The sequence below is a fragment of the Cebus imitator genome, unplaced genomic scaffold (assembly GCF_001604975.1).
Source record: "Cebus imitator isolate Cc_AM_T3 unplaced genomic scaffold, Cebus_imitator-1.0 Scaffold216, whole genome shotgun sequence".
Lineage (NCBI taxonomy): Eukaryota > Metazoa > Chordata > Mammalia > Primates > Cebidae > Cebus > Cebus imitator.
In genome coordinates, this window is record NW_016107531.1 from 1,502,425 (window position 1) to 1,526,476 (window position 24,052).

The following is a 24,052-nucleotide window of genomic DNA, read 5'->3' on the forward strand; positions in this document are numbered from 1 at the left end:
GACAGAGCAAGACTCTCTCAAAAAAAAAAAAAAAAAAAAAAAAAAAAAGAAACCGACCATGGAAAGAACACAACCATGCCCAAGAGGCATCTCAAATGCTAGTAGGGAGACCCTTGAATGCAGCACTACAGCAAAAAAGACAAGATCTCAGTTTTGACTCATTCAACGTGGCAGCCACTTCACCACCCTCATCACTTGACCTTCAGTTATATCCCACAGGGAATATGGGAAGCTTCAGGAAGCTACACCCACTCACTTGCACCCTTGATTTTGCACATTCCTTGTTCTGATTGTTCACTGAAAACAACCTTGACACAGGCATAAATCATTCTTTGCAGGTCTTCAAACCAGCATCCACTTTTGAGGTTGGAGCTGATGCAGCCATCAAGTGAGCAGCAACCCCCACAGAGCTGGGGCAGTGGGAGGCTACAGCAAGCAGCCGGCTGTCCGTGGACAAATCAGGAGTGGACACCAGATTCCCTGTCACCAAATCTAAACTAGCCCCCTCCCACACACGCTCTTCATATGCTATAACCTCCTACTCCATAGCCCTCATCACTGTCAAAAGTCATCCTAGCTATGCATTTGTTTACTGGGACATGGTCTATCTCCCTCCACTAGAATGTCAGCTCCATGAGGGGGCAGGAACCTCTTATTCACGGTGTGTTCCAAGCACCTAGAACATAGCAGTGCTCCACAAATAGCTGTTGAATGAATACATGACTATGTGAATGCCAAAAGCATTAGAAAGATATTCATCTGGCATAGGGAGAACATGTCAGGTGATCTGGCCCTTTCTTGAATGAGGTCACTGTTGGCTTCAGTCAGGCGGATGGGAAACCTGCTCCACTGCTTTACCAGTCTCTGACAGGCAGCTGCTTTGTGAGGACTGTGACAAGTGCACAGGAACAAAGGCAATCCATCTGCAAAACATCAACCTGGCTTGATCTATGGAACTGACACTGGGGAATACTTAGTGGCTGGCAGTGCTTCTAAAGACACTTTTTTCTCTGGTCATAAAATGCAAGACAGATATTTATGTCCTTACTTCCATTTGTGCTGAAATGATGCAATCACTGACACTTATGGTTGGAAAGTCTACCTCACCCAACTGAGGCTGGATTGCCCATTTTTACCTCTTCACCCAATAAGGTGGTTCCCACATAGGCATGTCAGCTATGCAACAGCACACTCATGTACAGGAAACCTTTGACTAGTATGTGACCAACTTTCCATCAATATGTCTCATTTATTTTTGTTATTAGAGAAAGATACTGTCTATGGCAGATACTGTGGAATGAGTTGCTCCATACCTACTTCAGTACCCTTCCACTCTGCAAAAGTTGGAAAGCTAAAACTTAAATGTCCTCAACTCCTTTGCAGTTAGAGTTCTGGACGTGATTTAGATTCCACGAGTCAGATGCACTCATGAGAGACTCTGATTTGGAACTGAGTCAGTGGTGCAAAAGAGGGTATACAAGTATCGTTTTGCTTTTGCAGACAGTGTCAGGGTATCATGGTTATAGACTCAGCAGCTTCTTGATTCTCCAGCTTTCTGAAGTAGCAGTGGTGATTCTGGGGATCCCGGCAGGGTCAGCAGCAAGGGTCTGTAGTTAGTCAAGGTGCCAGCAGCTCCTTGCTTCTTGATTGATTAGCTTCTTGTCATGATGTAGCAGCTTTCCTTTCCTGAAGACAACAGAGCAGAGTGGTCCTGGGAGCTCAGACTGAAGTTGGCTCTCCAGCCCTTCCAACAAATTTGTACACACTTAATTCTGTGGATCAGTACAAAATCCCTTTCTGCTTATAATGGATAGAGTGGATTCTGTTGTCTGCAACAGATTACTGACTGATAGGCCTTTTACAGTGTCTGTCAGATTGGATTATGAGCTTAACAATTTAAATGACCCTGTGCAGAGTGTAGAGCAGGGCACAAATTTCTTCTGGTGGAAGCAATGGAATAACCTCCAGTGGGCAACAAAAAGAGACTGCATATTTTTATACAGGAATACATAGGAATGTTACCTTTTAGAATAAAAGAGAGCCTGCTCAAAGTACGAGGTATGCTCAAGCAGCAAAGAAGTGTTGAGGGGCAACCATAGGAGTAACACACTAGGATCGTGCGGGGACTCACATCTGTAATCCCAGCACTTTGGGAGGCTTAGGCAGGGAGAACTGAGACCAGGAGTTTGCAACCAGCCAGGGCAACATAGTGAGACCTTGTATGTAAAAAAAGTTAGTCCTGGCTGGGCATGGTGGCTCACGCCTGTAATCCTAGCATTTTGGGAGGCCAAGGTAGGCGGATCACGAGGTCAGGAGTTTGAGACCAGCCTGGCCAACATGGACCCTGTCTCTATTAAAAATACAAAAAATTAGCTAGGCGTGGTAGCTCGTGCCTATAATCCCAGCTACCCGGGAGGCTGAGGCAGGGGAACCGTTTGAACCCTAGAGGCAGAGGTTGCAGTGAGCCAAGATCTCACCACTGCACTCCAGCCTGGGTGACAGACTCCATCTCAAAAAAAAAATTTTTTTTTTGGTCCTAGTTACTTAGAAGGCTGAGGTGGGAGGGTCACCTGAGCCCAGAAGTTTGAAGTTATAGTGAGATATGATCACGCCACTATGTTCCAGACTGTCTGGTCTAGAGACAATAGGTCTAGAGACCCTGTTTCTAACAGCACACTAATTGAGAATACTTCTGAGGTCACTGTTACACTGGAGTGTCATTCTGTTATCACTGTTGCTGACCTACTTAACACTGTTTTGAGTCTTTCCAAGTTTGTTACCAAAAATTATATTCAAAACTATGCAGAAAAAATAAAATAGTTGAGAAATACTACTGTAACTTATAGGTGCTTTGACATTTTTGATAAAAACATTTTTACTGCGCCTCATAGTAAACCATCCTAGCTTGGAGCAAAACTAACTGCAGGAATGTACTTTCAGGTACTGAGTCCAACCTATTTTAACATATCTCATACACATTGTGATTTTAGGTCTAGCCAAGGGCCATATACTGAGTGGGCCTAATTTCTTTGTATACGAAACCCTTTCGACTGTAGTAAGGCAGCTGCCATAACCTCCATGAATTTTCTTTCTCATGTAAAACACTACTCTCCCATATTGATTTTTTTCCCTTTATTGGGTCACTTCTAGCAGATACAAACATCTTTATAAAACAAGAGCTAAAAAACCCAGACAAAAACAAACAAAATCAAATTTTCAACTAACATTCCCTCCACCTGTGCAAAGAGTTGGCTATATTCATTGTTTCCAGTCATCTCCTCTCATTATCTCTTGAAGCCAGTCCAGTGAGATTTTCACCCTCACTGTTCCAAAGAAACAGTTTTGTCAAAGGCCACCAATGAACTAATGATGCTAAACCCAGTGGTCAATTCTTAGTTCTTCACTTTGTTTGACCTATTAACATATGATACAGAAAATCATTCCCTCTTTGTTTTTCTTTTAAAAAAAACCAACTACACTCATCTTATTTCTCCCAAATAAAAAATGTCAATCACATTATGTATCCATGACACAATGATTTCACATTCAAGTCTGAAGTCTATATTTCACATGGGATTTATATGAACAGTTAATAGAAGTCCACCAAATCACAGGTTACCTTTCCTGACTAATAAAGTTTCTGTAGTGATTCTCGTTCCTAACATCTCCTGATATCCCTTTTTTCCACAAAATTTTTACATTTCCCTATTTCACTGTGATTCACAGTCACATTAAAGAACAAAGCTAAACAAAACAAAAACCTTGATGCATTCTTTCAAACATTTCCTACCTGAGGATCCAAATCTGCTCTGTCCTAAGGCAGCCACCAACCACAGGTGGCTACTGAGCACTTAAAATGTGGCTAGCCTGAAGTGAGATGTGCTATAAATGTAAAATGCATACTAGATTTTGAAGACAGTATGGGAAAAAAGTAAACTGTCTCAATAATTTGGCCACTAGATAATTTAAAATTACATATCCAATTCTGTAACCTGGCTATTGTCAGAAGCTGCTTCTCTTAACACGTATGTATATACTAGATACCTTTCCAAGCAGAAATATATATTCACAGCAATCTTTCTAACAGATGATTCATATTGTATTGACATACTTCTGCTGGATTAAAAAAAAACTTTTATAAGTGCTATGGTCTAATGTTTGTTTCCCTTCAAAATTCATATGTTCAAATTCATATATTCACAATATTCAATGTGATAGTATTAAGAGGTGGGGCGTATGGGCGGCAATCAGGACATGAGGGCTCAGCTCTCATGAATGTGTCCTTTTGTGTCCTTAGATTCCCAAGAGAGCTTATTCACCCCTTCTACCACGTGAGGACACAAAGGCCGTTATAACAGGCCCTCACCAGAAACCAAATATGCTGGCACTTTAATCTTGGACTTTCCAGCCTCCAGAAGTGTGAACGATAAATTTCTGTTGTTTATAAATTACTCAGTCTACAGGATTTTGTCTTAGCAGCCCAAATGGACTAAGACAACAAGCAAGACTACAGTGAATATCCTTCTTCATAAATCTCTTTGGGCAGTCACACCTCATTGCAAACTCATACTTGCTTACTGTCCTCTAAGATCCTAGCTCTAGACACAACTGGACGTGGGGTTTCTATTTTCCCACATCTCTACACTCTGCCTCTGTGTATATCTGCATGCTGCTTTAGAATTTCTCCTCCCAGGAAAACCAGCCAGGAGTCTCACTGCAAAGGACAAATCTTTTATAATTTTCCTACAGCACTGTTTGTCAGACTTCATCTCTCTTCAGATCTTTAACTCTGGAAACCAGACAACCAAACATAATTTCTCATATTAACTTTCTAAAGCAAAACTAATTTGACTATTGTTTTCCTCCAATAAAGGAAGCTGGTTTGCATTAATTTAAAATCTTAGAGAATAATAAAAGTTGTTTTTTCTCTGTTCCTTTTCTCCAATAAACAAAGTTGGTTTGCATTAATTTAAAATCTTAGAGAATAATAAAAGTTGTTTTTTTCTATGCTCTTAGGAAACAGGCATAATATGAAAATTAATTTTCTTCTGCTGGCCCTAAGAGCCCATTATGTCAGCCCAATACAGAACAGCTTTTAATAGTCTTTCCCAAGAAGACTGCTGTTTTTCCAAAAGAAAACTGACAGCAGCAGATTTATTTGTGATTAAATACTTAAGGGCCTGATACAAACAGAAAGAGTAATAACATAACACAGAGGAATAAAGACTGTGAAAAAAAGCTCACATTAAAATACTTTACAAAACTATCTGGAAAAAAGAAAGTCTGGAAAACTACAACAACAACAAAACTCTAAGAGTCCCAAAAAACATAAGGAAGAAGAAAAGGAGGCACCCCAATGCATAATGGATAACTGCTCTTTTCTGAACTTACCTTGGCCTGGAAAGCAATATTCAGGAGCAAGAAAGCATTTGTCTTGGCATCAAATTTGTTCTCACAAGCCGTGGGTTCTATGCATTACTAATAAGAAAACCACCATGTACGGAGTAATATTTGGGAAAGTAGAAAATATGTTTTCCATTTGTAATTCAAAATCTTCTGTCCACAGTAGGGCTCTGCACCCACAGTGGCTAAACTTAGCAAGCATACTTTAACCACTTAACTAAGGCAGTCTTTTACAACGAAAACTAAAAAAAATACAGAAACCCTAATTCTGTGACCCTAGGTGGCATCTGGGTATCTACCTTTTGGAAAAGCATCATGTCTGCATCATAACTTTTCTTTTTTTTTGCCAACCCAATATCAATTCCCTTCTTCTGGTAATAGCACTGTGGTTTTCCTTTGAGAAACTGGTACTTCTTGGTCTCTATGAATGGAATATTTCAGCACGTGACCAGGCCCAGCCAATTAGTACGTTTTACCCCCTTCTAGCCAAAGCAATTGGTTCAAGGATGACCATAGAACCCAAGAGAGCCAATGAATATCAGCTAAGGGACATGTGCTAGCATTATTATTGTTATTGTTATTTTAAGAAATAAGGTCTCACTCTGTCACCCAGGCTGGAGTGCAGTGGCATGATCTTGGCTCACTGTAGCCTCGAGCTCCTACTCTAGTGATCCTCTCATCTCAGCCCCCTGAGTAGCTGGGACTACAGGCATGCAACACCATGCCCAACTAATTTTTATTTTTTATTTTCTTTTGAGACAAGGTCTTGCTCTGTCACTCAGGCCAGCATCCAGTGGTACAATCATGACTCACTGCAACCTTGACATCCTGGACTCAAATGATCTGCCCACCTCACACCTCAGCCTCCCTGAGTAGCTGGGACTGCAAGCATGCCACCATGCCTAATGCTTTGTTTTGTTTTTTAGAGATGGGGGTCTCACTATGTTGCTCAGGGTGGTCTCAAACTCCTGAGCTCAAGCTATTCTCCTGCCTTAGCCTCTCAAAATTTTGGGATTACAGACATGAGCCACTGTGCCAAGTCATGTGCTAGAATCATTGAGAAAGCAGCCCTATATTTCTGCTGAGATCATACATTGAAAGTAAGTCTGGAGTAGTTAACTTTCTTTGCCTCAGTGAGGAAAGGCCTTGAGAATAAAGCCAATCCAGAAGATGAAGACTACTAATGGGATTATTTAAGCACCTGGAGCCATCTTTTCCCAATGCTTGGTCTACCCCAGCATTTTACAATTGCAGGAACCAATAATTGTCCTTTGCTTGTCATTCATAGCTTTTGACAATATTAAAAGAAAAATTTAACTACTGGTAAGGCACTGTTATCAGCCAATCAGAAAAGGTGCCAATGCAGGCTGGGCATGGTGCCTTGCGCCTGTAGTTCCAGTGCTTCGAGAAGCCAAGATGGAAGGACCACTTGAGCCTAGGAGTTTGAGGCCAGCCTGGGCAACACAGGAAGACCTCATCTCTACAAAAAAATTTAAAAATTAGCCAAGAGTAGTTGTGCATACCTGTAATCCTAGCTACTCAGGAGGCCAAGGCAGGAGGATCACCGAGCCCAGGAGTTCACAGCTGTAGTGAGCTATGATCATGCCACTGTACTCCAGACTGGGCAACACAGTAAACCTCTGTCTTTTAAAAAAGACAAACAGAAAGGATGTTGATGTGTTACTAGACCTGCTTCAGTAGCTGAAAGAGAAGTGTTAAATGGTGATTACAACTGGGTAACAGCCACCTGAGGATTGAGGAGACACCTGGAATCAGCCCTATAAGTACTGGTACTGCAAGTGGCCATGAGAGAATCATGAGTAATGAGTGGCAAGAATAACGAGGCAAGCTTTGACTTCACTCTTCGGGAAAGATAATGCAGCTGCTCAATACTAAAAAGGCTTGCTTTATGAAGTGGTAGACTCCTGGACCTTAGATGTAAGAAACAGAAAATGGATGATCAACTACAAAGGTTGCTGCAGGAAGGATTCCGGTATTACCTGGAGGGTTAGTTTTTGAAGTATTTTATGTCCTTGGGCCAGTAATATGGCATTACTTAGGAGCTTGTTAGAAACACAGATTCATATAACCCACTGATGACCTTGTGAATCAGAATCTCTGGGGGTGGGGCCCAAGTAACTGGGTTTTAAGAAGCCCTCCTCCTATATGTTCTGTTTGAGAACCACTGTACTAGCAATCTGACCCAGTTTCGTGAGCCCCATTCCACAGATTCCAACTAAGATTTGGAGTGAGGCTTGAGAATTTGTATTTCTAACAAATTCTTAGGGAATGCTATGCTGCTGGTCCAGGGACTACACTTTGAGAAGCACTGTCTGAGCAGCTGACCTAGGTGATGTCTAAAGTTCCATTCAAAGTTGAGATTAGCTGATTTTCAGGATTTACCTCACAAATTCAATCCTACTATATAACCCTGTTCATGTTGTAGCTCACATGTGGTTTGGCCTCCATGAAATTCTGCACCCAAAATGAACAACTCAACAATAGAAAACAATTTAAAATAACTCTGGTTCATCAATTTCTTTTTTTTTTTTTTTCTTTTTGGTAAATAAGCTACTTTTACTAAAGATTTTCATCGTCTTATAAAAGTAATTATGCTCATTGTAAAAACTTTGGAAAGCATGGAAAAGAGTAAAGAAGAAAATAAATAAAATTTATGATCCCACTACCCATTTATAACACTAATTTTTTTCATCAATTTCTTGATCACCACAAAGGGACAAAAGATAACAGATAAATGTCTTAAAATATCATTTGCCTGTATTAGCCTCCCTCACACAAAGTAGGTTTTCCTGTATGTCTCACCTCTCAACAACCCTAAAAATTTTGCTCAGTGAATCCTAACCACTGCCCTAGGTCCCTATTGTCCTTCTCCTCACTCCTTCTCTTCCTAAATCTGCAGCTCAAAAATGCAACAAAGCAAAGCAGAACCTTGTTCTGAGGGCAGGGGAGGAGGAAAAACTGAATGGGCAAAGCTAAAGTTTCAATCAGGCAAGGGGAGGAAAGGGTTGAGAACTTTTATGTGAATGTTTGTCATTTTTGTCCAGAGCAGTTATCATTTACTAAAGCTTTGTGCCAGGCACTGTTTTTAGCACTTTGCATAAATTAGTTCACCAAAAGCTGACAGGAATACTTGGAGGCAGGTCATTTTATAAAGGAGTTAACCAAGGCTCAGAGGGATTATGCAACTTGTCTAAGTTCACATGTAGTGAGTGAAAAGACAGAAACTTAAACCCAAGTCTGTCTCACTCCAAAGCCCTTGTTCTTGAACACTATCTGATGTGCTTCCTACAAAATGATAGTAAACACATCTAGGGCAAGTGGTTTAAAAGCCTAAGTGTCTTATTCTACTGCCTCTAGGTTTCCCAGCTAGTATCTCACTGTCCCTCCCTGGAGGCCTAATGCTTGGGCTATTCCCTTCACCTCTACATCAGTTTGCTCAGTCCGCAGGCTAGTTTTCAGAGATATTTAGCCAGTAGAGTTGCTAAAGTGAAAATAAGTCCTTTCTTCCCTGATGCCAACAAGATGCTTAGGTAAATATGGCTAAACCGATTCAGAAAGGCCCTAAACATGAGGCATTTAAACTGCTGGATGTGATAGCTCAGACCTGTAGCCCAGCACTTTGGGAAGCTGAGGCAGGAGAATAGCTTGAGGCCAGGAGTTTGAGATCAGCCTGGGAAACAAAGTGAGACCAAGTCTCTATACAAAATTTTAAAAATTAGCTAGGCATGGTGGCACTCACCTGTAGTCTCAGCTACTCGGGAGGCGGGGGGTTGAAGAACTGCTTGAGTCCAGGAACTCAAGGCTGCACTGAGCTATAACTGCCACTACACTCCACCCTGGGAAATAGAGTGAGACCCTGTCTCAAAAATAAATGAATAAAAATTGATATAACAGGAAATGAGAAGTTAAGGACTCTGGATAAAGGAGACTAATCTGGCAACAGTCCCATAATTGAGGCAGATGCGTTGCCTCTTCTGAAGCACCTGCAGAGCTTTCTTAACATCCACAGGCCCAGTGCCACCCTAGACTTTCTGAATCAATCAACAGGCATGGAGCAGGAGCACCCACATGCACCTGTATGGCTAAGATGGTCCACAGGTGATTCTGACACACAGTCAGGGTTGTGAGGTAATCTGGATTAATGGATTAGGGAGGCAGTTTTTTTAAGCAACAAAAATAAGGGGAGAAGGTATAGATGAATATTTATCTGTTTTAAGTTAAGGAATTCACTTGTACTTAAGCACAAACAGTGCCGAGCATGATGTCTCATGCCTGTAATCCCAGTACTTTGGGAGGCTGAGGCAGGCAGATCACTTGAGGCCAGGAGTTCAACACCAGCCTGGTCATCATGGTGAAACCCTGTTTCTACTAAAAAATACAAAAATCAGCCAGGCGTAGTAGCACACGCCTGTAGTCCCAGCTACTCGAGGCTGATGCAGAAGAACTGCTTGAACCCAGGAGGTGGAGGCTGCAGTGAGCAGAGACTGAGCCACTGCATTCCAGCCTGAGTGACAGAGCAAGACTCCAACTCAAAAAAACAAACAAACAAACAAAAAAGAACACCACACACACAAAACAAAAAAGTATAAACAGGAAGAAGATCTAACTACATAATTTTAAAACAACCACCACAATTTTAAAAAGCTTTATCAAAAACCACCATAAAGAAAATAAAGAGGCAAATAATGAACTGGAAAAAATATTTGCTACATATTTGACCCAAACAATTAATTTCCTTAATAAATAAAAAGTGTTTCAATTCAATAAGGAAAGCATAAGCATTCCAAAGGAAAACAAAGTGTATGAATCTATATTTCACAAAAATAAGTATAAATTATGGATATGATAAAAAGTTTCACCTCACTATGAAACAAAGAAATTCAAATTAAAACAAGCTACCACTTTGGCAAATATTTGCGAATGATAATGCCTAGTGTTAAGGATGGGAAAAAACAGGCATACTCATATGCTATTGGAGGACTATAAATTGGTACAACTCTCTGGTGAGGAATTTAGCTTTATGCTTTGAAAGGCTTTAAAATGTTCATTTTCTTTGATCCAATAACTCCCATCACTTCTACAAATTCAGGATGAACTCTTTATAAAAGAGAACCTCTTCATACCTAAAAAAATGCATCTTGAGTTTGTGTCCTTTGTAGGGACATGGATGAATCTGGAAACCATCATTCTCAGCAAACTGACATAAGAAAAGAAAATCAAACACCGCATGTTCTCACTCATAGGTGGGTGTTAAACAATAAGAACACATGGACACAGGGAGGGGAGCATCACTCACTGGTGTCTGTTGGGGGTGGGCTAGGGGAGGAACAGCAGGGGTGGGGAGGTTAGGGAGGGATAACATGGGGAGAAATGCCAGATATAGATGACAGGGGATGGCGGCAGCAAGCCACATTGCCATGTATGTACCTATGCAATAATCCTGCATGATCTGCACATATACCCCAGAACCTAAAGTACAATTTAAATATATATATATATATACATATATATATATAAATGCTGGATTAAAAAAAACAGTATGTTTTTCCAATTAATTGCATAGGCTTAAAAGAAAAGAAAATAGCCATAGATCANAAAAAAAAAAAAAAAAACCCACAAATGCACCTTTAGTAAGAATGAAAAACTGTGAGTAAACTACATGCGTCCAATAAAGACATGGCAATATATCCATATGACAGTATACCAGGCAGCAATTTAAAATAGATTTCAGAAATATTTAAGAGTTATGGAAATCCTTACACTACATTAGGTGGAAAAGCAAATTAAACATTAATATAAATATACACATACACAGTTAAGAAAAAAGGCTAGCTGATACCTAGTGGTATTATGGGTAAATAAAAATTTAATTATCCTCTTTATATTTTTCTTGATTTTTCAGATTTCTTCTCAAAAACACAAATTGTTTTATTTTATTTTATTTTATTGAGATAGGGTCTTGCTCTGTTGCCCAGACTGATGTGCAGTGGTACAATCACTGCTCACTGTAACCTCAAACTCCTGGGCTCGAGTGATCCTCCTGACTCAGCCTCCAGAGTAGCTGAGACTACACACATGTGCCACCATACTTGGATAATTTCTTTAATTTTTTGTAGGGATGGGTTTTGCTACGTAGCCCAGGCTAGTCTCGAACTCCTGAGACCTCAAGTGATCCTCTTGCCTCAGCCTCCCAATGTACTGAGATTACAGGTGTGAGGCACTGTGCCAGGCCACAGATTTTTTTTTTTTGAGACAATCTCACTCTGTTGCCCATGCTGGAGTGCAGTGGCACAATCTCAGCTCACTACAACCTCTGCCTCCTGGGTTCAAGTGATTCTCCTACCTCAGCCTCCTAGGAGTTGGGATTACAGGTGCCTACCATATCTGGCTAATTTTTATATTTTTAGTAGAGATGGAATCTCACCACTTTGGTCCAGCTGGTCTCGAACTCCAGACCTCAAATGATCCAGGTAGGTCAGCCTCCCAAAGTGCTGAGATTACAGGCACGAGCCACCGCACCTGGCCCACATTAGTTTTACAGTAAGAAAAAATGGTAATCATTGTTATCCAACAGCTGATAAGATAATGTCATGGAGAACCAAGAAGAGAACAGGAAAACTCTGGAAGCCAGGAAGGCACTAGTCTTTCAGGTGCAAGGTTATGAAGACAAAGGAGAGGGTAATAAATGTGAGAATTCAAAGAAAGAGAAACGTTTTCTAAACTGGCACTGCCCAATGTAACAGACTTTAGTCCTAGGCGGTTATTTAAATTAATTAAAGCTACATAAAATGTAAAATTCAGTTCCTTAGTTCAACTAGCCACCTTACAAGTGCTCCATGGTCATAGATGGCTAGTAGCTACCATAACAGATAGCATGGATTACAGAGGGTTTCCATCATTTCACAAAATTCCATGGAACAGCGCTGCTCCATGCATTCCACTTCAGGCCTGAGGGATCCAGGTTCCATCTTGTCTTGGTTCAATTTCTCACATCCTTCATGCTCTAACAATAAGCGTGTAAGCACCACGAGAACAGATATCATATCTGGCTGGTTCTCCCAGTCTATTGGGGGAGACATACTACCTGGGTAACTACACACAGTGTTATGTGGACTCGAAGACAGGTGCACAGATTATTGATACAGCAAAGAGCTCAATCTAGGGTTCAAGGAAGACTTCCGAAGAAGGAGGGGTGGGCGCATACAGAGGAAAAGAAAGAATATTCTAAGTAGAGAAAAGAATGTGATATGAAAAAGGGAACAGATGAGAAACAGGACAGGGCAAGGGAGTTAAAACTAGCGGGTTAGACACTGATTCATTCAAAACACAGTTGATGTCCCATGGGCCAGGCCTGAGCCAGCTCTGGGCACTGTGACCAGGACAGTGACCAGGACAGGTCACTGTGAGCCAGCAGTGACCAGGAGAGCTCTGGTTCCTGTCCCCACGATGCTTATATGCCAGGCTCACCAGTACTGCTGGAGTGCCAAGGGTGAGGCAGGGAATGTCAAGAACTGAGGATGGAGGGAAAAGCCCAAGTCAAGGACCCCGCACCTCATCTTAAGGATCCTGGTTAGTTTGCTTCTTATCCTAGCAATGGACCCCTCTTTTTGGCCTCAGTTTGGAGCCGGAGTCCCCATCCTTCTCTCTCTCCCAGTCCCCCGCTCTGGTCCCTACCACAGCTGCGGGCGATGGGGAGCTCTTCAAGGGGTGCTGCCCGCGAAGGGCACAGTCACCACTTTAGGGAAACCCCTGCCGCGGCCGGCTGGGGTGTGGATTTCAGAGGTGTCAGAACAGAGATAGAAGTGTGGCTGAGAAGCTGCTGGAGAAACCTCCAAGACCTGAGAAAATGGTAGGGCCGACTTGAGCGACTTCGAAGCAGGAGAATCAGCTCCAAGTTCAAGGAATGCCAGGGAAGCCGAGGGAGGGCACTCGCCGCAGCGGGGAGTGTGGGGCCTGTCTGTGGGGCCAGGCTCGGAGCCAGGCGGTGGTCGTCCCGGGAGAGGCCCCGGGGAAAGACCAGCCGAGGGGCACCGGCGGCCCCTGGCAGAGGGCGGCATCGCGAGGGAGAGGGGAGTGGGGGCCAAGCCGGGCCGGAGCGCGGAGGCCGCAGGTGTGCAGCTGCCGGGGCAGTCGGGGCCCAGGAAGGAAGCCTCCAGTGGACCGATCTCGACCTTGCCCTTGAGCATTTACCAGAGGCGGGCAGGGCACGTTCTTCTCAGCCCGTGCCCCGCCGAAGCCGCGGGCACGCGGGGCCTGCCACAGGACCGACGCTTCTGGACGCCTGACACCGGTCCCACCCGACCGCCCGGCCCCTCCCACAGCCCACTGCCGCTCGGCCCGAACTCCGCGTCCGGTCTCCTCAGAGCCTCCGCCGACCCTTCCCACGCCTCGCCTCGCACCGCTGTCCCTTCACGTCTCCATCCCCCCACGTGGCCGGCGCCCCGCCCGGCCGCAGCCCTCCCCGGCCGCAGTACCTTGGGCTCTCGAAGGAGCACCCCCTGCGCCGCAGCGCCGCCCTCTTCTGCCGCAGGAGCTCAGCCGCCGCCCCGCCGGGTTCTGGCTCCATCGCCTGGGGCGGGGGCCGCGGGCTCGGGCGCACTCGGGTGGGCTCGGGCCTCGGCCGGCCGCTCGGCTCGCGCGCCGCAACCCACGCCCCGCCCCATGCCCCTCGCCGGGTCCAGGCCCCGCCCCTGCCCCGCCCTGAACCGTGGCCCAGCCAGCCTCGCGCCTCTCATCCTAGTCCAGGCCCCGCCCCGAACCCCAGCCTGCCAGGACCCTCCGCCCGGCCCAAACACCGCCCCGCGCCCGCTCACCCTGGTCCCGGCCCCTCCCCGCGCCCGCTCAGCCTGTTACAGGACCCGCCCCGGTCCCGTCCCGGCCCCGCTCCCAACTCCAGCTCTGCTAGCCCCGCGCCCTCAGCCCGGAGCAGGCCCCGCCCACGCCCCGCCCCGCGCTCCGTTAACGCCCCTCCTGCGCCAGTCCCTCCGGGTTCTTGCCACCGGTTTTCCGCCCCTCTGCGGGGCCCACAGGCCCAAAACACCCACCCTGTCCTCGACTGTGTCCCGTCCACGACCCCGACCCTCCTGCTGCTTGCCCCTCAGCACAGACCCAGGCCCCGCTCACCTACTCCTGCACTACTGAGCTCGCGCAGGGCTCTGGCCCTCACCGCAAACCTCTGCTTCCTCGAGCGCAGCCCCTTGCAGCTCGGCCCCTCCTCACCTCAGCACCTCCTGGCCCTTTCTGTTGTAGCTCCGCCCCCCGGGCCCTCCTATCCCATGTCCCGCCCACAGGCCTGGCCCCGCCCCCTGGAACCCCGCCTTTTCCCTCCGAAGCCCCCAGTCCGCGCCCAAACCCAACTCCACCTCTTCAGTTCTCCGAAAGAGCCCGCCACATCCCCGCCCCGCCCCGCCCGCGAGAGGCCCCACCCACACCTGGTGGCCCCGCCCAGCTGCCGCCCCTCTTCCCCTCCTCCCGCGCCCCCGCCCCGCCCTCAGACTCCGCGCCTGGTAGGATTCCCGCACCCGTGGCTAAAGTGGCGTTCCTGGATCCTGCCATCCATCAAGGGGAGGTGCTGCTGTCGCCTGGTGGTCGATTGTGGCGCCTGTAAGGGGCTGGAGCTTTGCAGGATACCAGTTGTGGGTTCGAGTCTTGACTGTTAGTTTCCAACTGTGACAACCCCCAACCCCATCCTCACTTCTCTAAGTCAAATGCATTTTTCTCAGGGCCCTTGAACACTGCACTGTAACTGAGGAGAGCAACCCTATCTGGGTAAAGCTGGGGCCACCGTGCCGCCTAAATCAGGAGGAGGAGGTGAGCTAGGGCTACCACAGCAAGCGGGGCTTTGTGGCAGCTAGGGAGGTGTGGCCACGCGGGCCTGGAACTGGGATGATGGAGCAGAGCCTGAGGAATGCGCTTGTGGGGGGAACCTGTGCTTGGAGGACTGGCCACTGAAACTTTGGAAGGCACTTGCTGGGAAACTGAGGCAGTCAGGGCCAGTGCATCCTATGATCAGCTTGAATCACATCACCCCCTGGTGCACATTTCCTCAATGACTTCCAGGTTCCTTCTTGGTAAAGCCTGAACTCCGTTGTGAGAGAATGAAGAGGCTGCTCAGATAGCACTGAGAGAAAGACGTAGAGGAGGCCTTCCTTTTCGCCTTCCTTTTCTCCTTCCAGGCCCTGTGGAGATGCCTCTGGTCCACCCCTCAGGTTTCCATGAGATAACCCCTTTAAGACAGCCCTCCTTTTTCTCCAATGAGGTATAGTGGAGTTCTGGGTTTTTGCCTAACATCATGAAGTCCTCCCAACATATCTTTTCAGACTTAAATCCCACTATTCCCAGAGAACCTTTACTCTGTGAGATCAGGTTGCCTCCTTTTCCCCAGCTTCATCCTGCTCCTTCTCATTTCTGTCTCCCTGTTGCCCCCACCCTTCATGTGTTCTGCAGTCCCTGAACTTAATTTCCAAACACCCACTGCCCTCTAAAGCATCCCCAGGTCTCCTGCCTCTCTCCCTGGAGTGCTTACCGCTTCCTAAGGACACTGCTCCTGCATGGTTTTTATGTTCTAGTTCTCTCCTAGCTAAGTTTTGGGCATCCTATTTCTCCTCTATCTGAAACAGCAACTGTTTGCTAAGTGAATGTGTGTGATTTTAATAAACTGAGCAATATTCATTGGAAAACACATTTAATCTCAAAGTAAACAAAGATGTTTGTACATTAAAGTATTTAATTAGTGAAATAATTATCAATGTAACAAGCTGAAAAATACAGCAACTTGATACAAGACTGAGGTAACAAAATACTTCACCAAAAATCTAAAGAATCCCACAGAGGGCCGATGTTCAGTGGTTACTGCAGGTGAGACAATTCACAAGAATTAGAGAAAGTCCTTACACAACAGCATGCAGGGGTCTGCTGGAAAAAAAGACAGCCCAGGAGAGTGCAACAGATTTAACAAGAAACGAATTAAAATGTAGAAACTGATTTTCAACTTACTTTGAAGAGTACATAAGAAATTGAAAACTACTCTCTATGCAACATTTTGAATGCTAAGTGGAAAACCATGCATTTTGGCACGAAATTTATTAAAGATTATACCATACTAATAAATTAAGTACTATTACTTCATTACTGAATAGTCACAGTCGTTCAGAAATGGATAAAGAGATCAATGGTTATAGAATGGACAGATGATCTCCTGTGTTGCTGCTGCAAGCAGGGTTTTGAGGCTGCCCATGTCTCAAGTCCATGGTACAAGTTCTCAGCACCCAAGAAAATGCAGTTCTTGCTCATACTGTAGTTGTATTTGACATTGAAATTAAAAACAAAAACCTATGGAGCAAATACTGTGACATTCTGATCCTACTCTCATTTCACCTTTGGAATCCTTGGCATGCCCAACTGCAGCTCTGTGCCTGGCTCTTCTGGGCCAATCAGCCTCTAGGATAGTGACTTCATCCTCATTACAACTGAACTCGCAGATCAAAAGGCTATTCATTCTGTTGAGTCTTTTGATGCCTTTCTGGAGGAGTCTATGCACAGGATTTATACTCAGGGCTACGAGAGAAGCAAAGTCTTGCCTAAGGAGATATGTGTGGTGAGGACTATTTGTTGAGTGGTCAGGTCCATGAGGGCAGGGATCAGATCTGACTTGTTCTTAGCACAGGTGGCACTCGCTAGTGATGTGAATGAATGGGTGGTTTTGTGCAGAGAATCAGTTATTTCTAAAGGACTAGGAATTTTTTTTTTAAACATGAAGCCACTTGACATGTCAAAATGATGTAAAGCTGATTTAAGTCATTTATGGGGTCACAAACTAGATGGCTGTGTTTTTGGCAAGACTCCCCAGTGGTTAAGGAAATCAGCAGTGTGGGGGAAGGGCTCTGGGCCCCACCTGAGGAACACAGCAGATGTTGCTTGTAAGTGACTTCCTGTTTAACAGAGCTTTTCCACCTGTAAAATGGCATCCTAAAAGGCACACCTCTTGGGGCTTGGGAGGTGGGCATAAGAGGATACTGGCCGTCTTGATAAGAAAAAAAAATGCTCTATGAATTCAATTGGCAAAAGAGAGTGAGCTCCTTCCTAAACAGAATCTCTTCAAGTATCTACTTTCTCAGGTTCCACAGCCTTGCAGGGAGGGAGGGGGCCAAAGTCTCTCACTGGGCACAGTTAGAACAAGATTTCTACTGCTCTCTACCATACTAATCCTCCATCAAGTATTTCAGTTGCCAGAATGCACTTGACTGATCCTTGAATGACAAAACATGTTCAACTTAGAGGGACAAAAATTAGTCCTAGGGACAGAGGTGAGTTGTTCTTGGGACAACAATGTTACTGGCTACCAGCGCCACATGTGTAGACAGCTTTCTATAACTTTCATTTTGGGATGTCATGATCCATTTGCTTAAAAAAATACAGCATATGCAAGAAATAATCCCTTCAATGGCTTCATAAACATTTGTGCAGTCTGGACAGTCAAGGAGCCAACACTAGAAATGCTTCCTTCCAGGGGAAGAATCTACCCATGGACTTTCACGCTTTGTGATCAGTGCCTGGCCCCCCTCTGTCTCAGGCTCTCAGGGTTCCTGCAGCTTGAGGACAAACCAACACTGGGAAGACAATCAGTACTTAAAGCCCATGCTTGGCCTGGGCCCCTGCTTAGAGAGTTGAGTATCTTCCAGCTTTATCTCCAGAACTCTTCCAGTGTGTTCAAGGCTCTTACGGCTTCTATGAGGCTTTTTGCCAACAAAGCCTAAAGAGATTCTTCAAGAGTCCAAGCTAACAATGCTCTTGGGAGAGGATGTGGCAGCAGAATCACTTAGTGAGAAGACTAAACCATTTTGAATTGTGAGTGTGCTATTTCAAATTAGGCTAAGAGATATTTGTGAAAGAAAAGACAAATTTATAAGGGACAGAAAATTACCTGCTTTTGTGGTGCCTGAAATTCTGAGGTTTTGGATTGGCATCTATACTTCATATGTGAAAAACCAGGACAGTTTGCAGGGTGGAAAACCCCAAGGAAAATAAGTAGTTGATGTTCCACGTCTTGCACTTTCATCCAAACGTATGACTTTTTAAAAGTTAACAGGTAGAATCCGATTCAGTGTAGGTTAAAGTGTTAACACTGTATGCTTCTGTTAAAGGTGTCTGGAGTGTCTGGCATTGTCATTCAGCCTCTAGATGCTGATTTGAATAGTCATCAGAAGAATTAGGTGCACCATCCATGTGGGAGTGCAAAGCACCCAGTGTCAAGGTTGATGGCATCAGCTTTATCACCTGGAGTTTGTCTTAGCAGGAAAGTAGTCTTTGCTCAAAAGGAAGATTTATTCGTAAGCACAGTAAGTCTCAACTACAGAATGAGACCCAGATGACAACTACTTTCCTCACCAAGTCATTCAGATTTTTAGAGAAGTTGTCATTATTTGGCCAAAATACAGTGGTGGGTCTTTTCGTCATTTTGAAATTGACCTATTACAGTTTACTGGTGTAGATGTTGTTTTGAAGCATCCAGCTCAGAAACTCTTGAGGGTAGCTTGATGCCTGATTAGTGTGAGCTCTGAAACCATGACAGTCACAAGGACCCAGAAATTCAGTCTCTTTCAGAAAATTGTTTAAGGGTTAACTTCTCAGAGTTAGGCTATCCAAACTAAAGGGGAAGGGGGAAGAGAAAATATTGTGCTAAAGAGTAATTTTTTTGAATAATGTATTTGTGCAAAATAAAAGTCACTTTAAAATGTGACAAAAGGTGACAGATAAGGACATGGTTCATGTGAAGAGCTCCTAACTGAATGCAGAGGTTGGACTGTTCACTCCCTGGGGTTTGCTCTCTTGTCCCACAGTCATCAACAATTGTGCCCTTGGACTTGGAAAGTGGAAAACTTGCTGGTGACTGCATTTGGGGCCAAGACTGGGGAAGCTTAAGGCCTCAGGCCAATCAGCTTCCCGACGTGATCAGGAATCTTGGTGGGCCCCGCCCTGGCAGTGGAAGCAAAGGGGTGAGATGATGGGGGCACAGGCCTTGCCCTGCGGGGAGAGGTTCACACCTCGTGGCTTCTGCACAGCTGATCCCTATGAGCATATCGGTCTCAGAGCTGCAACATCACAACTTCCCATTCTGGCATGGTGGGAGGAGTGAGAAAAGGAGGGCCTCAGGCCCTGCTAGGAATGGGGAAAGACGCAAGCAGGCCAGCAGCCCAGTCCACGGTCCTGAAGCCAGGTCCTGTCTCAGAAGGGCTGACAGCAAAGAGGCCTGGAAGGGACCCGGGGCCCCAGGGAGCAGGCCTTCCAGATGAATAGCACCCATAGGAACAGAAAACAAGACACAATTTAAGGCATTGTTTGTTTACAGTAAAAGAATGCAAGGGACCCTTAACACAGGAGGAATCTAGGTTCTCACTCTGACCTTCCTCAGTGGACAGGGCTATAACTTAAGGTTAAAGCAGGGCCTCAAAGCGAATGAAGTGTGTGATGTCACAAGTCTTGTGCCAAAATGCATGTTTCTTGAAGAGTTCACACTCGCTCACACACACACGTATAGCACACACACGCACAGGACGCTTTGGGGTTGTACAAAATCTGAGGCAGCCCTGTGGGCGAGCAACCCCGTGCACTTGGGGTGTAAAAAGCCTGTTCCACAGCTGTTCCTTCTCTCGGGCCCCTCTCGCTGTCCACTCTGTGCAGTAGAGAGCACTGTCCACTCTGTAGTAGAGAGCACTGTCCACTTTGTGCAGTAGAGAGCACTGTCCACTCTGTAGTAGAGAGCACTGTCCACTTTGTGCAGTAGAGAGCACTGAGAACCCAACATGGGCCGAGTGCTCTCTAGTCGCAGAAGCAGGTGGTGGGCCCAGAGAGGGAGAGTGGGGTGTACAGTTTGGGGTCTAACCACCACCCCGAGAGGCGGTGCTGCAGAATGAGTGTCATGAGAGTCGCTGGGGACTGACAGGTGGATTCTGCACTGGTGGAGCCCTCTGGGATGGTGAGGCCACAGGCCGTGTCCCCTGAGTCCAGCTGTGAGTTTCCCAGCACTCTGGCTCACAGCCTGTGCCCAGGACTGCTCTTCACCACCAGGCCCAGCCTGGGTTCCCAGAAGCCTCTGAAGTCACGCCACATCCTGCAGAGACTTACTCAAATGACATAAGATTTGCAGGTACCTAGAAGAGAAAGCTCAGCTTCTTGTTAAAGTTCCGACCTCAGAGGACAAGGGGTAGTCCCTAGGGGAAGGGACAGGCCTTTCCCCATGAGTCTGAGCAGGGTAGGGAGAGGATATAACAATAACAATAGCCACCCCATGTGAAGTGGCACCTGCATGCCAGGCACTGCTCTGAATATGCCACATGCATTGTGTCCTTGAGTCCTCACTTCAACCCCATGGGGCAGGGACTGAAATCATCCTCATTACAAAGATGAGGAAACTGAGGCTTAGGGAGGTTCAGTACCAGCAGCGAGTAAGCAGCAGGGCTAAGACCCCAGAGCCCATGCTCTCAACCCAGCTCCTCCAATGAAAATCAAACTGCACTTGGGGCAGGAAGACAAATCCTGAAGGCCCGGGGTGTGTGCTGAGAGTGGACGGCAGGAGTTGGTAGAGGGAAGCATGGGAGAAAGAGTAAGTTCAAGGATATCAGAAACCCCAAGACCTTCCCATAGCTCTGCACCCAGGACAAGATCCTAGCCCCCTTTACTGGCAGGACCGCTAGCCCCAAGGTCCAAGTGTTTCTGCCGCCTCCAAAAGCTTCCAACAGGCCCTCAGCCCCCAGACCTCCTCCCTCAGCACTGCTGTGGGAGGATTTGATTAGAAATAATTTCATCAAAAAAAATCCATCTTGGTGTCAATTTGGTCAAATGATGAATTAGGAAAACAATGCCTCTCCATGTACCGGGAGACAGTTATAAGAATGGACATAGGCTGGGCGCGGTGGCTCAAGCCTGTAATCCCAGCATTTTGGGAGGCCGAGGCGGGTGGATCACGAGGTCAAGAGATCGAGACCATCCTGGTCAACATGGTGAAACCCCGTCTCTACTAAAAATACAAAAAAAAATTAGCTGGGCATGGTGGCGCATGCCTGTAATCCCAGCTACTGAGGAGGTTGAGGCAGGAGAATTGCCTGAACCCAGGAGGCGGAGGTTGCGGTGAGCCGAGATCGCACCATTGCACTCCAGCCTGGGTAACAAGAGTGAAACTCCATCTCAAAAATAAATAAATAAATAAATAAAATAAAGAATGGTCATAAGCAGCACTGCTCAGTATAGCAAAAAAGCAGAAAATCTTTCCTGGGATGCCCAACAGAAGAACTAATAAAAACAAAATCAGTAGAAATACATGAATGATTGCTACATGTGGTGACACTGATGAATCCTAGAAACATGTTATAGGAGAAAAGCAAGACACACAAGAAAATGCATGGTTGTGGTTCTATTTAAGAAAGTTTAAAAATGCACCCCAGACAATACATGAAGAAATCAAGTATGTGACCTGCAATTCTAAAAGAATAATCAGCAAACAAATCAGAAGAGTGGTTCTGGGGCACAGGTGGGAGGGAGAGAAACCAAATTAGGAAGAGGCCGTGGTGAGGGACAGAATTCCAAGGTCCTGGTGGCGGTGCATGGTGGCAAGAGGATGTTGTTTAACTGCTGTTGTTTATAGCTATATATATGTTATAAAGTTTAAGTGTATTTAATGTTAATAAAACAATTTTAAGACATGCAGTTCCACAAAACAGAAAATCAGTCTAGTCACTGTGATTTTTCCAGGAGAACAGATGCATTTCTGTCACACCTTTCTTACATCCTCCTGGCATTCCATCACACGGATGCACTGTGATTGACTTAAATCATCCTCTGCTGTTGACTATTTCAGTTGTTGTCAACTTTTTATTATTATATATAACACAGAATGGGGATATTTGGTTGAAAGTAAATTAGAAATGAAAAGGGGAAAAGGTAGGAAAAAAACTCCCCTCCTCCAGGTCTGAAAATCTGACAAAAGTCCTTAAAAGTTGTAGCCTTGAAAGACGATCCAAGATGGCTGAATAGGAACAGCTCTGGAGTGCAGTTCCCAGCAAGAATGCAGACGGTGAGTGATCACCGCATTTCAAAACAAGGTTTTACTGCCCACAGACCAGGAGAGTCCCAGAAAGAAAAGTGTCACGAGTTTCTAGCATGGCTGTTTCAGCTGGTACAGTGGGTCTCCACACACAAACTCACACAAATCTGGGCAGCCGTTTCAAGTGGCGCCTGGAATGCCTGAGAGACAGAGTTGCCCATTCAACTGAATAAAAGGGGTCTGAAACAGGGAGCCAGGTGATCTGGCTCGGTGGGTCTCACCCCCACAAAGACCAGCAATCTGAAATGCTCTGGATTGAGAGTTTCACAGGAAGCACAGCTGGACCTGGGACGGTCCAGCTCTGCTGGGGGAATGGCGTCCACCATTACTGGGGCAGACCACAACTACCGAGGCAGTCAGCCATTACTGAAGCAGTCCACCATTACCAAGGCAGTCTACCATTACCAAGGCAGTCCACCATTGCCAAGGCAATCTGCCATTACCGAGGCAGTCCGTCATTACAGAGAGAGTCCGCCTTTACAGAGACAGTTGGCCATTACTGAGGCAGACAGCCATTACCGAGGGCAGTTCTAACTATACCTCTATAAGCAAAACCGCAAGGAAGTTCACACAGCAGCTGGGCAGAGTGCACAGCAGCTCAGCAATGCCTCTGCTGCCAGACTGTGACTAGACTACCTCCTCTCTGGGCAGGGCATCTCCGAAAAAAGGCAGCAGCACATCAGGAACTTACAAATAAAGCCCCACCTTCCCAGGACAGAGCACCTGGGGAAAAAAAGGTGGTTATGAGTTCCACTGCAGCAGACTTAAACATACCTTGCCCAGCAGCTCTGAATGGAACAATGGAGCTCATAGCTCAGCACCTGAGCTCCTATAAGGGATAGACTGTCTCCTTAAGCAGCTCCCCAATGCCTGTATATACAGAGACACCTCAGAGCTCAGGCTGACATCTGGCAGGTATCCTTCTGGGACAAAGATAACAGAAGAAGAAACTGGCAGCAACTGTTATTGTTCGGCAGCCACTGCAGGTGATCGCCAGGCAAGCAGGGTCTGGAGTGGACCTCCAGCAGTCCTGCAGCAAAGGGGTCTGACTGTTAGAAGGAAAACTAAAAAAACAGAAAGAAATAACTTCATATTATCAACAAAAAGGACGTCCACTCAGAGACCCCATCCAAAAGTCACCAACTACAAACACCACAGGTAGATAAATCCACAAAGATGGGAAGAAACCAGCGCAAAAAGGATGAAAACACCCAAAACCAGAATGCCTCTCCTCCTACAAGGGATCACAGCTCCTCACCAGCAAGGGAACAAGGCTGGATAGAGAATGAGTCTGATGAATTGATAGAAACAGGCTTCAGAAAGTGGGTAATAACAAACTTTCCTGAGCTAAAACAACATGTTCTAACCCAATGCAAAGAAACTAAGAACCTTGAAAAAAGGTTTGACGAAATGCTAATGAGAATAAACAGCTTAGAAAAGAATATAAATGAATTGATGGAGCTGAAAAACAACACGAGAACTTCGTGAAGCATACACAAGTTTCAATAGCCGAATCAACCAAGCAGAAGA

General features: G+C 45.6%; 2 protein-coding genes and 1 long non-coding RNA gene across 12 annotated transcripts in view; all 3 read right to left on the reverse strand.

The window, feature by feature from the left end:
- GARNL3 (GTPase activating Rap/RanGAP domain like 3) overlaps positions 1-14,798 on the reverse strand; it is a 179,976-nt gene extending 165,178 nt beyond the window's left edge. Inside the window, exon 1 of one of the 2 annotated variants that reach the window (XM_037745914.1) lies at positions 14,591-14,798. Coding sequence is in view for 1 of the 2 variants with exons in the window: in XM_017549106.2 (XP_017404595.1) it covers positions 13,899-13,990 (92 nt within the window). In the remaining variant the exon portion in view is untranslated. Of the gene's footprint in view, positions 1-13,898; positions 14,058-14,590 lie in introns of those variants that run through there. The other variant, XM_017549106.2, reaches the window with a different exon arrangement.
- On the reverse strand, positions 1,215-9,202 carry LOC108318218. Its single transcript, XR_001831062.2, has 2 exons — positions 9,164-9,202; positions 1,215-1,686 (listed from the first exon to the last, which is right to left on the reverse strand). It is a non-coding gene; the product is annotated as an uncharacterized LOC108318218 (long non-coding RNA).
- A 1,293-nt stretch (positions 14,799-16,091) lies between the features above and the next one.
- Positions 16,092-24,052, reverse strand: part of RALGPS1 (Ral GEF with PH domain and SH3 binding motif 1) — a 379,879-nt gene continuing 371,918 nt past the window's right edge. For all 9 annotated transcript variants that reach the window (XM_037745920.1, XM_037745926.1, XM_037745923.1 and 6 more), the window contains 2 exons: positions 20,171-20,573; positions 16,092-20,121 (listed from right to left, as the gene is read on the reverse strand). In XM_037745920.1, coding sequence (XP_037601848.1) covers positions 20,544-20,573 — 30 coding nt within the window. In that variant the 3' untranslated portion in view covers positions 16,092-20,121; positions 20,171-20,543. The remainder of the gene's footprint in view (positions 20,122-20,170; positions 20,574-24,052) is intronic.